This window comes from Sciurus vulgaris (genome assembly GCF_902686455.1).
Source record: "Sciurus vulgaris genome assembly, chromosome: 2".
NCBI lineage: Eukaryota > Metazoa > Chordata > Mammalia > Rodentia > Sciuridae > Sciurus > Sciurus vulgaris.
Window position 1 is genome coordinate 145,176,843 of NC_136462.1, and position 15,742 is coordinate 145,192,584.

The 15,742-nt window shown below is 36.8% G+C and overlaps 1 protein-coding gene across 2 annotated transcripts in view; it reads left to right on the plus strand.

The window, feature by feature from the left end:
* AGBL1 (AGBL carboxypeptidase 1) overlaps positions 1–15,742 on the plus strand; it is a gene marked incomplete at its 5' end in the record, with an annotated part of 817,668 nt that overhangs the window by 416,838 nt on the left and 385,088 nt on the right. For both annotated transcript variants that reach the window (XM_079127372.1, XM_079127371.1), the window contains one exon: positions 14,856–14,985. In XM_079127372.1, coding sequence (XP_078983498.1) covers positions 14,856–14,985 — 130 coding nt within the window. The remainder of the gene's footprint in view (positions 1–14,855; positions 14,986–15,742) is intronic.

Consider the following 15,742-nt stretch of genomic DNA (forward strand, 5'->3'; position numbering starts at 1 on the left):
TACGGATAGTCTAATTTACACCTAAGCATTTATATAACAAGTTGTTACTGAGATCTGTTAAATATAGGGCATAATGATGAGATTTGAAGCAGATTCATAAACATATAAGATGCAGTTCTATCCTCAAATGATTTATAATCTAAATCTGTAGTTAAATAAAAGCTCAGGGCAAAATTTGATGGTGATGCAAATGTTAGTGCTGAGATTTGCTTTAAAAATGCAAATGTTTGTTGATCACTGATGATGAGTGTGTTACTCAGCTTTCCATTGTGACAAAACTTCCTGAGAAAATGACTTAGGGGTGTAAAGGTTTATTTTAGTTCAGTTTCAAAGGTTTCCTTCCTTGGATAATTGACTCCATTACTTTTAGATCTGTGGTGTAAGGGTGTGGTAGAAGAAATCTGCTCACCTCATGGCAGCCAGATAGCAGAGAGAGTGGAAGGAGTTGGGGACCTTCCAGGGCCTGCCCCTAGGGACCTACCTCCTTCAACTAGTCCCCACCTCCTACAGTTTCCATGGTCTCCCAATAGTCCATTCAATTATAAACCCATGAAGGGATTAATTAATTGGTGAGATTAGAGCCCTCATTATCCAATCACTTCTCTAACTCTGAACACTGCTGCACTGGGGACCAAGCCTTCCACACACAAGACTTTGGGGAGCATTCCAGATCTAAATCATAATAATGTGGCATTTTGCAAGTGCCTTCAGTGTCTTATGTCACTTAATTTTAAGAGAAAATATCCTGTGCCTTAGATACTAATATTACTCTTAGGTAGAGACTGAAAGTTAGCAAAGTGAACTATTATGGCCAAATTTGTATAGCAACTGGTTAGAATCAGACTTAAAGGGCTCAGGCTGAATGGGGATACTCTTGTGAAATTTACGCCATTTTCTTTTCTCAAGGAAGCTTAGAGGTTGGGAATGTTGCTATGGATTAAATAGTCAAAGAAAGGCTCAAGAAAGGGCCAGGACTTGAGAAGTTTCCTGAAGGTTAGAATAAAAAAGAAAGAGCAGAAAAGGATGGGGGCTGCTGACATGGTTCTGTGGGTGGGTGAGAGGATTCTTCTGGGAAAAACAAGGTAAAGTGACTTGCTTGTAGGACTGGGTTTGTGTGAGGGGCTTTAATGGAAGCCTAAGCTGGATAGCTGAGCTGAGACCAGTTTGTAGAAAAGTTTGAATGTGAGTCAATGTAGTTTTTACATCCTCCTTCAGATAATAAGAAGTATTGGAAGAATTTGAACATCAGTTTGGAATTATGTTGTATTGAGGAAGAAACACAAGAGACAGGAAATGAGAAAATGAGGGAGGAAGCAATTGGTGTAATCTGGACGTAAAGTGACAAATCTTGGACAATTTTCCTCCTTATGAATTTGTGTTTCAAAGGACAAAACCTATGTCCTATTTCTGCTCCCCTCATTTCCCCTTCTGTACCTTTCTCTTTCCTTTTGAATGTCTGTACTTAGAATTATGGATTTTGAAAGAGAAAGTCCATGGAGATGGGGATTAAGCATTCTAATATTTTATTATGAATAACAACTGTGAACCAGGCAAAATTAAAGAAACTTACCAAGGATCACATGGTAGCAAGGTCAAAGCCAAGACTCAGGCTTGCTTTGTTTCCTGACTTTCTCTTCTGCACTCTCGGTGCCATTTTTCTTGTCTTTCCATTTCCTTCCTCTAGGACTTCAAGGAAAAGTAGCTTCAAGGTTCCAGGATGACTCTTTCCATTCCTTTACCTAGGATAGGACTGGCAGTTGACTTTTCTTTCAGAAGACAGGGTGAATGTTTCCTAACTATTGAAGCTTCAATCAGCAGAGACTACTTTTCTGCATTTATGTTCCTTCCCCAAGAGACTCATGGGGATTTTATTACATGCCAGCATTAAACACAGTGGCATCTCTGGAGGAAGCCGCAGAATCACTTTCCTGCCTCTAGAGTCAACAGGGAGGGGAAGACTTGTTACTCTCAGGAGATGCCTTTTGACTTGATGAACTCATCAGGGATGCATATAGGTCTGCCTTTTGGTCCATAACAAAAAATCACCTTTACATAAAAGAAGCCTCTGAGGTATAGGGAAAGGAAACAAGTAAACTGCTGTGAATTCTTTTCTCCCAGGAAAAATATATATATGGGGTCCTATGGTTCATTTAAACGACTCTAATTTCTGGTCATCTTTGAGAGATCTCAGCAGTAAACTTCTGTATCACAACTTTTGCATTTTGAATAGAATAATAGAACTTCCTTTACAACTTTATAAAAAAAATTATTTTTCTTGATGTCAATGCCTTTGAGGTTGCTGTGAAGTTTTTCTATTAAAGGTTTCTCTCTAGCAAGGAAAATACAGTGATTTTTTTAATCAAATCTGACTACAGCAGCATAGAGGAGGCGCCGCCTCACACAAAGGTGATCAGGAATAATCAATATTCCATAATTAAATCTGTTGAATTGACAGTACATATAAAAGCCACTATAGGTTTAATTTAGATATTGACTATCCAGAGATGAAATATTCTGACAGCAGTAGGATGGGGAGTTGAATTTCATGTATTCCTTAGATAAAGATGAATTAGTTGCCTGTTGCATGCTGATCACTGTGCTGTGTTGGTTCTGAGAGATGAACAGACAAGGCAGGCATGATATGTGCCTTGAGCTGCCACTTGGTAATTATCCCTGGCATATAAATGTCTAGGAGAGCTTGTGATCCTGCTGTGATCCTGTGGATAAGAATAGAATCTGACACACAGTAGGTGTTTTAGTTGGACAACAAATATTTGGTGGATTAGCGAATATTATGTTTTTGATGTGATACTTTTATTTTTTGAATATCAGTCATTTGATATTTTACATCAACTTATCAAATGTGAAGGGAACTATTAATTTTACATATAAGAAACTGGAGACAAAGATGTCAAAAGATTACTGAAGCTTGTGGTCAAGTCATGCATCAGATTTATAGGACATCAATTTTTAAAATATCAAGCAGTAAAATCCTTTCTTTGAACAAATTTAATTCCAAATGTTTAACGTGCAAGTCAGATACACTGGTTTGTGTAGGTGTGGCAGATCCAGTTCCTCCACTTCTGTACATTTCTTCCCCATCATTCAACCCTTGAAGGTACTGGATTAAATATTTATAAGGCAGTTGAGACTTTGGGGAACCTCGTCAATAACCCTCTTCTGTGTTGCATAGTGTACTCCAGTTCAGAAGCTACATTGGCTGTGTGATCTTAGGCATGTTCCTTAAATGTCTCTAAACCTCTGTTTCCTCATTTGAAAACCTGGAGTTACAAGTGTAAATGCCTACAGCGTTGTAGTGAAGATTAATGGAGATAATTCATGTAAGTAGCTATGAAAGCTATCGTACAACATGAGAGCTCAGTGAATGGGAGCTGTGATGTCTGAGGAAGAGGGTGAAGACAGTGACAAGGAGGAAGGAGAGTTTGTGATATCTGGCCTAAAAGGATGAAGTGGACCTCACTTGTTTTTCACATAGTAGAAACTTTTGATCTTAAATAAAATATAATAACTATCCATTTATTTTACATGGTGAAGATGATAATCAAGATAAAAGTAAAAATGAATTTTGAGAATAATGTGTTTCTGCTCTTGTGGTATCAAAAATCATTTATTTTGCTTTTGTGTGTGTGTGTGTGTGTACGAGGCAAGCACTCTGCTACTGACCTATTCCCTCAATGCCTCAATGCCTAGTTGCTTTTTAATTGGTTTTGATTTTAGCAAACATTTATTTAACACCTTTCATATAGGACATTTAAATATATATATATAATTAAGTTATATTTTATTTATGTTAATATAAGTTTATTGCAAGATTTTTGTGGGTGATAGACTCTTTCAGGTTTGGTGGAGTCAGGAATGGACAAGTCACTATTTTGTTTTCAAAGGGCTAAGTTTTGGGGTGGAAAAAACCATTACAATAATTTAAAATAAATTCTGAGGCAGAGGGATTCCTAGATTACTTCCACAAAACTCAAAAACGTTCATATCTGTAGTCATTTTGCTTGCCTGAGCTTTTTGTCTAATGTATCTCTAAAGACAGGCTAATTAAATATGGATAACAATTTGTTGGTACCTCTTTATATTTGCAGATCAGTTTTAATGGATATAAAATCTTTGTCTCATATCTTCTTTCTTAAATACCTTCCATAATATTTTACAATCCCCATTCAATTTTCTTCTGAAGCATTGTCATCAAAAAAAAAAAAGGATAATTCAATAGAAGGACATTCTCTTATCACCTAGGTTTCTTTTCCTTTAAGATCCAGTAATATCCTTAGATAGTGTCTTGGTATTAGTTGTTCTGGATCAGTATGGACTCAGGTTTATAGCATATTGTTTTGATATGTCATTTTTAGTTTTTAAAAATTATTTCATGAGAGTTTGCTGAACATAGTTTTATTTTTTTTTCTGCTCCTTAGAGATAAATTAGAGTTCACTTTTCTTTTCCAGGAATTGATATTTGTGTGCTGGATATTCTTTGCCTATTTTCAATATTGATCACATTGCCTTGAATTCTTTTTATGGCTTCATTTCTTTAGGATTTAAAAAAAAAAAAAAGCTCTTTCACATCACATTATTTTTCTCTCAAGGCATTATTTGTCTTGTTTATTAACTCTTGTGTTTTTTCTAGGTTGAGTTTCATTTACAAAGTGATACTTTATTTTTCTAAACATTTATTGAGTTGTTAAATAATTTGTTTTTGAGTTTTTCTAGTTCTTGCTCGTGTTGCTTTTCATGAATTACAGAATTTCTTTTTTTAAAATAGTAACTTTTTAAAACTTCTAGGTATGGATTTTGAAATAATTTATGACTTTCACAAGGAACAATCATGGTACAAAAAATTGTATAGTTTACTTAGCTTTCTCAAATGCCAACGTTTTACATATTCATACAATAATTAAAATTAGGAAATTAACATTAATATGCTAGAATTTAGGTACATTATTCATAGTTCCATAATTATTTCAGTAGTGTCCTTTTCCAGGATGACAACATTGCATTTGACAGTCATATCTTTTCCATCTCCTCCCATCTAGAATCATCCCTCAGTCTTCCTTTTTCGCTGATGTTGATAGATGTGAAGAGTACTGATAAGTTATTTGTAGAATACACCTTCAATTTAGGGTTGCTTGGTGCTTCCACATGATAAATAGGTTTTGGTTTTGGGGAGAATACTACTCACACTTGTGATGTTGTGCCTCTCTCAGTACATTGTTTCAGAGTGGGTATGTCTCACTAGTGGTGATGCTTTGATTGATTGAAGTGTTATCTGCCAGACTTCCACACCATAAAATTGCTATTTTTCCTTTCAGAATTATTAAGTATTTATGGGGAGATACCCTGAGTCCATGTAAATGATCTGTCCCTCATCATACTTTCACCCACTAACTTTCACATCCATTGATGATTCTTATTTGCAACAATTACTAAGATGTTTGTCAAATGATAACTTTTTGTTTTCCTCACTCCTTCCATATTTGCCAACTGTGATTCTATTCCCTCTCATCTTATTCATTTATGTCAATATAATTTATGAATATTTGACTTATTCTATGAATTATGGTCTGTTACTTTTATTATTTATTTTAGTGTAAAAATTCTTGACCATATTCGGCCACCATGGTCCCCTTATAATTGTTCTCTGTGTTGTTTCAACATGTCTCCATTATTTTTGAATTTTTCCTTACTTTCTAGAGACACACTGATATTCCACACTGATATTCTTCTTTTCCTGCTCCACCTCTGGAAGCAGGCATTTCCCTAAGAAGCCTGATTAGAAACTGAGATCTGTACATTAGACTTGTTTCTTATGACTAGGGTTTTGTTCTGTAGGCAGAACTATGAAATAGAAGTGTGAATACACCACACATTTTTATCTATTTCTTTATTTACCTATCAGTACATACAAAGCTGTGAGTCCATGCTTGTACTTCTGATTACAGACAACATCACAGAGTTAATGCTTATTTGAAACTCCTTCCAGTGACAGTGAGAAACCTGGTTGTTATTATTCATAATTGATTCACTTATTTTCTCAGTCCTAGAGTACACACAATGTAGTTTTAGAATTTCTATCTCAGAATTGTATACTGCTGTGAAAAACAATTTTTTATACTGTTCTTTTTGGCTTTAGCTGTACAGTTTATTGCCAGAATTTTGTTTTCCAAAGATTCTTAGGTCATTTCTTTTCCTATTGCTTCCTCAGTGTTATTTATTTGTCATACAGCTTAAGTTCATGTATAAATGTTTGTAATTTATTTGGGTTTTCTCCATGGTTATCTAATATTCGATTGTATTCATTTATTTATGCATATGAGCATGTGAAATATTGACATGGTTGGAAAAGTTGGAACTATACACAGAGGTTTGCTCTAAGAAGTGTCTCTTGTCCTTACTATTCTACCCCACTTTCATCCATACATTCTTTATCCTTTATGCCCCATTTCCACCTCCCCTATATAATAAATTGTATTAATTTGATTTATTGTTCTTGTATTTTTTGTACAAATGAATAGATGCACATGGATTTTCTATCTCCTCATTCTTACATATGCTTTTTGTCATTTAACTATATGTTCTAAATATCTCCAATCTGTATCAGCTCATAGAAACTGTCATCCTTTTGTTAAAAATGATGTACAATGCTTCATTTTGTGGATGCACCAAATTATGCAACTAGTCTCTTATTGGAAATATACTTCTGTGTTCTAATATTATATCCTGCTACCTTACTGAACTGTTGTTTTTTGAGTTAATTATTTTTCAGGTATATGGTAATACTGTCTCCAAGTACAATTGTTTTGTGTCTTTATCCATTCATATGCTCCTTAATTGATGTCTGGTCTAAGTTCATTAGATAATACTTGAAGTTACATGTTGAAAAATTGTGGACATAGTGACCTTCTTTACCTTGTTCCTGATCCTGTGGAAATTGCTGTAATGTTTCTCCATTAAGAAAAAGGTTCCCTTGAGGGCTTTCAGAACTCCAGGCTTTAGAAATTTATGTGAGTTTGTGTGTGTATGTGCATACATGTAAATATGCATTCCCATCAATTCTTGTTTTTTTGATTTTCAGGAATGAGTGTTAAATTTTTTCAAGTTTTTTTTTTAAGGAAATACTATTAGAGGAATAAATGTTAGTTCTTGGTTTTTAAAATGTTTCTCATTTTTCATTCTGGCATTATTTTGTGAATTATTTAAGAAAAGACTTAAAATTTCAGAAATTAAATAAATTACTCTTACCTACATCTGGTAAATTATATTAGTGGTGTGAAATGTCAGCCAGTTGTGATAGGTGATGGCCAGCTGCCTGGCCAGTTGCTGCCACAGCCCTAAGGTTTCACTGTTCAGTTGCATGTGTGTTTGGCAGATTAAACAAATAGCTGTTGGTCTCACAACCTTACTGCAAAAGCTGGCTTGTTACAATGAACACACACCTGCTTCATGTGGGATCAAGCACTGTATGAAAATGTGAGTCCATGGATGACCTATTTCTGATTGATGCATGTGATATTGTAGGGCTGCCCTGAATTTGCAGCCAGGCTGGCCCACTCCTTAATCTGCTGTGAGGGAATTTCAACTGAAGTTGTCCCTACTTTGTGATCTTTTGAATTGCCCCATTGCATATTTGAAAGATATGATGAAATCAGACTTGTCAAATTAGAACTTAATAATTGCCATTCTGTTTGAAGTGAGATGAAATCTTAGAGTAGTTTTGATTTGTATTTCTCTAATAACTGGAGATGTTGAACATTTTTTCATATATTTGTGAGTCAATTGTATATCTTCTGTCAAGTGTCTGCTCAGTTCCTTAGACCACTTATTGATTGGGCTATTTGTTTTTTTGGTGTTAAGTTTTTTGAGTTTCTTTATAAATCCTGGAGATTAGTACTCTATCTAAGATACATATGGTAAAGATTTTCTCCCAATCTGTAGGCTCTCTCTTCACATTATTGATTATTTCCTTTTCTGAGAAGAAGCTTTTTAGTTTGAATCCCTCCCATTTACTGATTCTTGATTTAACTTCTTGTGCTTTAGGGATCTTGATAAGGATGTCAGATTCTAAGGCTGACATGGTGAAGATTTGGGCCTGCTTTTTCTTCTGTTAGGCATAGGGTCTCAGTTCTAGTGCCCAAGTCTTTGATTCACTTTGAGTTGAATTTCGTGCAGGGTGAGAAATAAAGGTTTAATTTCATTTTGTTATATGTGGTTTTCCATTTTTCCCAATAAATGTTGGCAAGGATCTGGGAGAAAACGTACACTCATACATTGCTAGAGGAAATGCAAATTGGTGAAACCACTATGGAAAGCAGTATGGAGATTTCTCAGAAAACTTGGAATGTTACCACCATTTGACCTAGCTATCCTGCCCCTAGGTTTACCCAAAGGACTTAAAATCAGCATATTACAGTGATGCAGTCACATCAAGGTTTGTAGCAGCTCAACTCACAATAGCTAAACTATGGAACCAACCTAAGTATCCTTCAACAGATGAAAGCATAAAGAAAATGTGATACACACACACACACACACACACACACACACACACACACAAAATGGAATATTACTCAGCTTTAAAGAAGAATGAAATTCTGGCATTTGCTAGTAAATGGATGGAGTTTGAGAATATCATGCTAAGCAAAAGAAGCCAAACCCAAAAACACAAAGGCCAAATGTTTTCTCTGATGTGCGTATGCTAATTTACAATGTGTGGGGGGTGTGGCACTAAGGAAAAATAGAGTTAATTTAGATTAGGTAAAGGGAGGGGAAGGGGTATGTGGGTAGGAAGGATAGTAAAGTGAAACAGACATTATTACCTTATGTACATACATGACTGCATGACTGATGTGATCCTATGATATGTACAATCAGAAAAATGAGAAATTATACTTCATTTATGTATGATTTATCAAAGTGCATAAATCCATTCCAGTCGTGTATAACTAATTAAAACAAAATTTTTTTAAAAAAAGTAAAGAAAATTCATTTTAATCTTCACTCTGTATTGGTTCTCAAATTAAAACATAGAAAAGACTAAGACAAGTTGAGCGCAGTGTCACACGTCTGTAATCTCGCGGCTCAGGAGTTTGAGGCAGGATGATCAAGAGTTCAAAGCCAATTTCAGCAAAAGTGAGGTGCTAAGCAACTCAGTGAGACCCTGTCTCTAAATAAAATACAAAAAAGGGCTGTGGCTGTGGCTTAGTGGTCAAGTGCCCTTGATTTCAATCCTTGGTACAACCCCACAAATAAAAGGACTACGACAATAATGGGGAAAATGGGGGTGGACAGATATGCATGTATGTGGGCAGAAGGAGATCTCTTCAAGCTTCTAGGGCAAAATCCAGAGATTCCAGATATCCTGTGTTCTAGCCGCTGGAAGCTAGGGGGAATAAAGCTCCTTTCCATTATAAATGTTAATTTTCTTCCTTTCCTTAAGGCACCATATGAAGCAATGCTTTTTTCACTTATATGTGCCCCCAAATTCCCTAGGAATCTTGTTAGAATGCAGATTTGAGAGTGGGCCCCATGGGTGCTGCTGATGCTGTGGTTGGTGATAGTGCTTTGAGGAGCAAAGGACTAAAGAACGGGTGGATTAGATTTAGACAGATCTAGGTTCAAATGTCTACATTGGGCAGTTTCTTCAACAAAGATGGCAATAACATGAAGATCAGTTCTGGTGCATCCTTTAATGACTTCTCTGGTGACCAGCCTTGTGGCAACCCATTTTTGGGTTCCTGAGGTGTGGAGAAATAGCTGGGTTTGATCTATCTTTTTCCTCTGCTCTGTTTCTGACTTTGAGGGGTTGAGTGACAAAAATATTTGAAACATAATAACATATCCCTGGCAACCCTGGTTGTTTTTAGATTTACAACAGCAGAGGCCTTAAAATGAAGCTGCCTTTTGTTTTTTCCTCTTTCTTCCCTTTGTCCATTCAAACAATATTTATTTGGAAAGCTCGGGTGCAGTGTCTGGCCAATGTGGCCCCATGCTGTTCTGCCCTGTTCTTGAAGCTTTCATGTATCTCTTTGCCGTTATGGATATTCTCCCCCTGCACACTCACTGCCTCCTGTTCACAGGATGTGCAGTGAATGATGAAGCCGCTTGCTAAATCTCAAACACGCTGCCTCCCTTTAGGCTCCAGAGCTTGCTGTGCAAGGGCTCTAATATTATCAAGCCTGGCATCATTCATTCAGTCTGATGGGCACTGTCTCTCTATTTTTCAGTCAGAGATGGATGGGAGATTTTTGAATCATCTTTTTTTCTGACTGCGCTTTATAAATTCTCTTTTAGTAAGTGACTCAATTTTCCTCTTTATTTCTCTGACTTGTGCTCCACTGTTTGCTTTTGGAGTCCTGGTAGTTCAGGGTCTGCTTCCCAAAGCCCTTAGTGATAATACTTTCCCCCCCAGTCTTTGGGTAATTCCTGTTAGCAGATAAATAGTATCTGTAGTTAGTGTAAAGAGGATGTGTTTTAGTGACATTGTTTCTGCTGAGGTTGTTTGCCCTTTAAGGTTGTCTTTTACTCCAGATATCATACAGTTGACCTTATTCAGGAAGGCTTAGTTAGGACTGGCACTGCCAATTCACTCTTTCAGTTTCAGAGAATACATTTTTGTTTGGTCATAAAATAGGCATCTTCATGTATATCAGAGGTGAGCATTTTTTTTTCCTTTTTAAGGGAAAACATATGTCCCACTAAAAACTTCAGTTTTAAAGGTTAGATACTTCTTAGACATAGGCTGTAAATGACTAAAAAGAGCAGATGGATAATGAGTGTGGGGGTAGCTCAAGATAAGAATAGGCAGTAAAGGTACCTGAACTACATGGATTGTACAAGGTCCACCTAGAAGCATTCAAAGTCAATGCAAAACAATTAGGGCTAATTCTGGCCATGGATCCTAGCTTTGCAACAACTCCTAGAACTAAGGATCTGGACAGGGAGATTCAACATCACTTTGAATTTGCTGAGAGGTTCCCTGGGATGTAGGAGCTTCCAGGTTAAAACTAGAACATCCCTGAACAATCTAGAGGGTTGTAAACCCTGTACCTAGCCCACTGTGAGCATATAACCTCAAGAAATAAGGAGAACTTATTGGATCAAGTAACTATCTATACAAACAAAAAGGAAGTGTATTATTTTTTCCATATAACTTGACAATTTTCATTGGTGAAAAACAGAAATGATCACTACTTTATTCTTCTTATAAGCAAAGCTAGACTTCAGACTCTATTTGAGGGAAGACCCCTTTCCAGAAATTATAGGCATTGCATTTATTGCCAGTCATTTATTGCTGTCCATCTGCTAATTCTCTCCACATGGAAGGAACAGCTGTCATTGCAGAAATGCTACAGTAGATAATAAGATGGGGTTGCATTTCATCTTCTAATGCTTACAACAAATCCATGGGAAGAGCAGCAGCAGTTCCTCTGACTACAGGAAGCTCTGATGTTATTAACATACGATACCAAATGAGTTTGGAGATTGGAAACAAATGGATTTGCTTCAAAAGAAAAAGTACTCAAGTTAGAAGTAGTACATATGCAATCTGCAGTTGCACATAGGAACTTCTGAAACCAAAGGCACACACAGATACCCTCAAAATCACAGCCAAACACTGAACCCTAAACACAATGCAAGCATGTAGGTTTCCTAAAGTCACATAAACCATGCATACTAATGGAATTATTTATTGCTTCCATCCTTGCAAAACAAAAAACAACTAAACAAAACTTTCCCCAAACTAACAGCTTTCCTAACTTCTGTATATCGTTCACTGGTCCAATTTCTCTACAAATCTATGTGCTCAGATAATCTTAGAGGCCATCCTCCAATTGGCACTATTTAATATCCCAAATGCCAGTCAGAAACTTCTGTTGATTATTTCTCTGAATTATTTTCTTACATAAATCATTTTCTGTTCAGCCCTACGACCCCACTCTTAAGTGTGTTCTAGTCAGTTGGTATTGAAAACTGACCACAGCCTCTCCTTTGGGGTCCTAGGAAAGATACTTCTCTCTTCTATTCAACCTTCCAGAGCTTCCTGATTGTTCTTCATAAGAAAAAAATATTAGGAAGAGGTATGGAAACAAAGAATATAGTCAAAGTCATATTATGCATCCCCGGGCACTTTAGGTAAAGGTGAAGGTATAGATACAGTGACAGATGTGGATATGGATACAGATATGGCTGTAGTTAGGGACACAGACATAGGTAAAGAGAGCGGTACATACATTTTCCAGGGAGATATATGAATTCAATATTATTTCATTTGATCCTCAAAATAATCTGGGGGATAGGTTAGGCATATCTGTATTTTATCCAAATGAGAATATTCACTCTTAGAGAAGCCTCAATTTCCCATAACCAATGGCAGAACTGGCAATTGGAACTAGTTCTTCTTAACCAAATCTCAGTTTTCTGGCTGTAGCACAAAACTTCATTTTTTTTTTTTTTAATTTTGAAAAATTTTAACCTAGAATTACCTTTGTGCTGTGTGGTAACCTGTGGACCTTCTCCTTGTAGGTACTGTCCCTGAACTTGTACTCCCTGGAGCATAGGAAAGAAGACATAGAGAGTGTTAACGCAGAATTTCTTGCTACTTATAATGCTTGCATTTTGATTTATACAAGCAAAGATGCTTTTAAAGCAACTAATTTCATCACAGTCTGTGTAACAAAGGAAAAAAAATCCCCAGTGTTGATGAGAATCCAGGTCAAGGCAAGGCACATCTCAGAGCCATTAAAGAGAATCCTGAGACTTTGGAATATTGTGCCTGAAAATATCTTGATACAAGAAAGTAAATTAACTTTAACACAGCAAAGATGCTTAGAAGCAAGTCCGGTATGCCTGCTCTTGTCTATTACTATTTGCATTAAAGACCTACTCCATATTTTACCTTCATTCACAGTGACCAGGCAAAATAGATAAACCCCTGTATCTACAAGTCATTGCTATTAAGAAGAAGAAAGGAGAAAAAGTAAACAAGAAAAGATCAAAAAAGCCAAAGAGGAAAAGACATAAAACCTATCATTTTACAAGTCAAAATATTTTCATGGTGAAATCAGAATAAATGATTAAAGATTTTCCTGCTGACAAGCAGTAGGAAACTAATATTTAAAGATAATTTCAGAAACATGGAGATTGAAAAGTAGTAAAAGAAGGAGACTGAATCTTCTTTCTTTCTCCCCAAGATTTATTGAAAATAAGATTGGTTGTTTTAAAAACAGAAAATGTATCTGACTCTGCATTTAATTGCTAGAGCATTTATCCCTTCCAAATTATTTATTGAATACTAGATCTGACACAGTTCCCATATTAGAATTTTGATAGTAACTAGAAACTATCCTTGCTTCTAGGAAGCAATCAGTCTAATGGGGAAGGCAAAAGAAGTAAAAAACAAACAAACAAACAAACAAACAAAAAAACCAAAAAACATTCACAGTGGTTTTATAAAGACTCTTATTAAAGGAAACTCAGGATGCTATTGCAGCAAACATTCGTACATAGAGCAATGACCTGGGAATTCAGGGAATCTTCTGAGGCAAGGCTGATACACTGAACATCAACTAGGTGGGAATGGATGGAGATCTGGGAGTACTGGCAAAGGAACAGCAGAAACAATTGCACAGAGGAAGCTATGAGAAATTCAACTATGCTGGAGTATGGAAGGATGCTGGTGGAGGGAGTTGGGGAGTGCTGGCAGAGCTAGGTGATGGAGATGCTGTACTGATCCTCTCAGTCTTCAGCACATTTCTTGTTAATCCTATTGCATACCATCCTAGCATGATTGCCAGGAACCTGTCCTGTGAGTGAGTATAACCATTCCCAAAATGAGTAAATGGGTGATTTTGAGTTGATTCTAACTCTAGTATACTAGGTTGACGTTAGTCAACTTTCCATTATTGTGACAAAATACCAGAGGAAATCTACTTTAGGGAGGAAAGGTTTATTCTGCCACATAGTTTTAGAAGTTTCATTCCAACATGTGGTGGGGCCCCCTCACTATTGACCTGTGATGAGAAAGAATACTACGGTGGGTGCACATGGCAGAGCAGAGTTGTTTACCTCACTGTGGTTGTGAAGCAGAGAGTAGGAGAGCCAGGCACTAAAGACACATTTCAAGGGCATGCCCACAATCACTTACTTCTTTCAAGTAGGTTCTGCCTTCTGAAATTTCTACCACCTCCCAATAGTACCAGTGGCTGGGGACCAAGCCTTCAATACACTGAGCTTTGGGAATATTCTAAATCCAAACTATAACTGATGTTATCTTTGAAAAGGTACTGTGATCTTCTGGGTAAATATCAAGCTTTTGAGTCATCTACTAGCTCTATGGAGGGAAGCAATGCAATCATGAAAAGAGTATAAGGGATAGAGACATACAGATCTGGGTGGAAAGTCTTCAGTATTTTGGTCCCTTTATTGAATCATTTCTAAGCCTCAGTCTCTTCACCAGGGTGTAACATGATCTACCTTGCAGAATTATTGGACCAGATGGAAATATCATATGTGACATATTCAGTAAGATAGACTGAGCTGAATGTTCTTCATGATGCATACAGTGGGAAACTACATTCTCAAACTTTGTCTTAAAACTGATAATCTAACATTAAATCAAATATGGTTTACCATTCTTTTTGGAGCTGTGAATAATCAGGACACTCTGGGAGTTTAGGGGATAGATCTGCAGCTTTCTGGACATCTGGAACTGGTGCCAGTTGGGCAGAAGTCAAAGGAAAGTTGAATTCATTAGTGTAATTGTCTTGTTGAGTTTTATTTTCTCAAGCTATTTCCTTCTCAATAAGTATTTATTTGCTTATTGTTTGCTCCTACAGCCACAGATGCTCACTGAGAGGGGAGGATCTGAACAGACAGTGGCTTTCTCCCCAAGCTCATCTCCAGCCAACGATTTACCATGCAAAAGGACTCCTTCACTACCTGTGCAGCATTGGCCGGAGACCCGTGGTGAGTCTCCTACTTCTGTTTCCACACTTGTGCCTAGTTGCTGCTACCTCCCAGGAGGCAAATTATCATATATGAAATCAAGGAAACCAAAGTCCAAAGACTTTTATGTCTGTCCAACTCTAATGGGTGGTGCGTTTGTTCCTGTGGCTTCCATATCAAACTACCACAAATTGAGTGGCTTAGGGCAATGGAAACTTTATCTTACATTTCTATAGGCTAGGTGTCTGAAGAAAAGGAGTTATCAGGGCTATTTTCACTCTGATGACTCTAGGGAAGAATCCTTCCTTGCCTCTTCCAGCTTCTGGCGGTTGCCAGCAGTCCTCAGCGGCCTTGACTTGTGGCGATAGAACTCTGGTCTCCACTCCTGTCTACACAAGGCCATCTTCCCCATTTATAACTGCATCCACATTTCCAAGTTTTTATGATGATATCCATCACTAGTCTAATTCAGTATGGTTACACCTTAGCTTTATTTCATTTGCCAAGATCCTATTTCCAAATAAGATTATGTTCACAGATACCAGGAATTATACATCTTTTGGGAGGGTCATATTTCATTCCAAATGTGGGGAAACTATTGGTGCAATACTCATTGGTAAAAGCAGATCAAGGTATTATATTCCATTCCATTTCCTGGGTCTTAATTTTCCTGCTATTTCTGCCCAGTTATTGAGCAAGAAATAAAATGAGCATACAACTAGATATTGTTTGGAGAAAATCTTCTAGGTGTTCATATTCTTATTCAACTAATATTTAT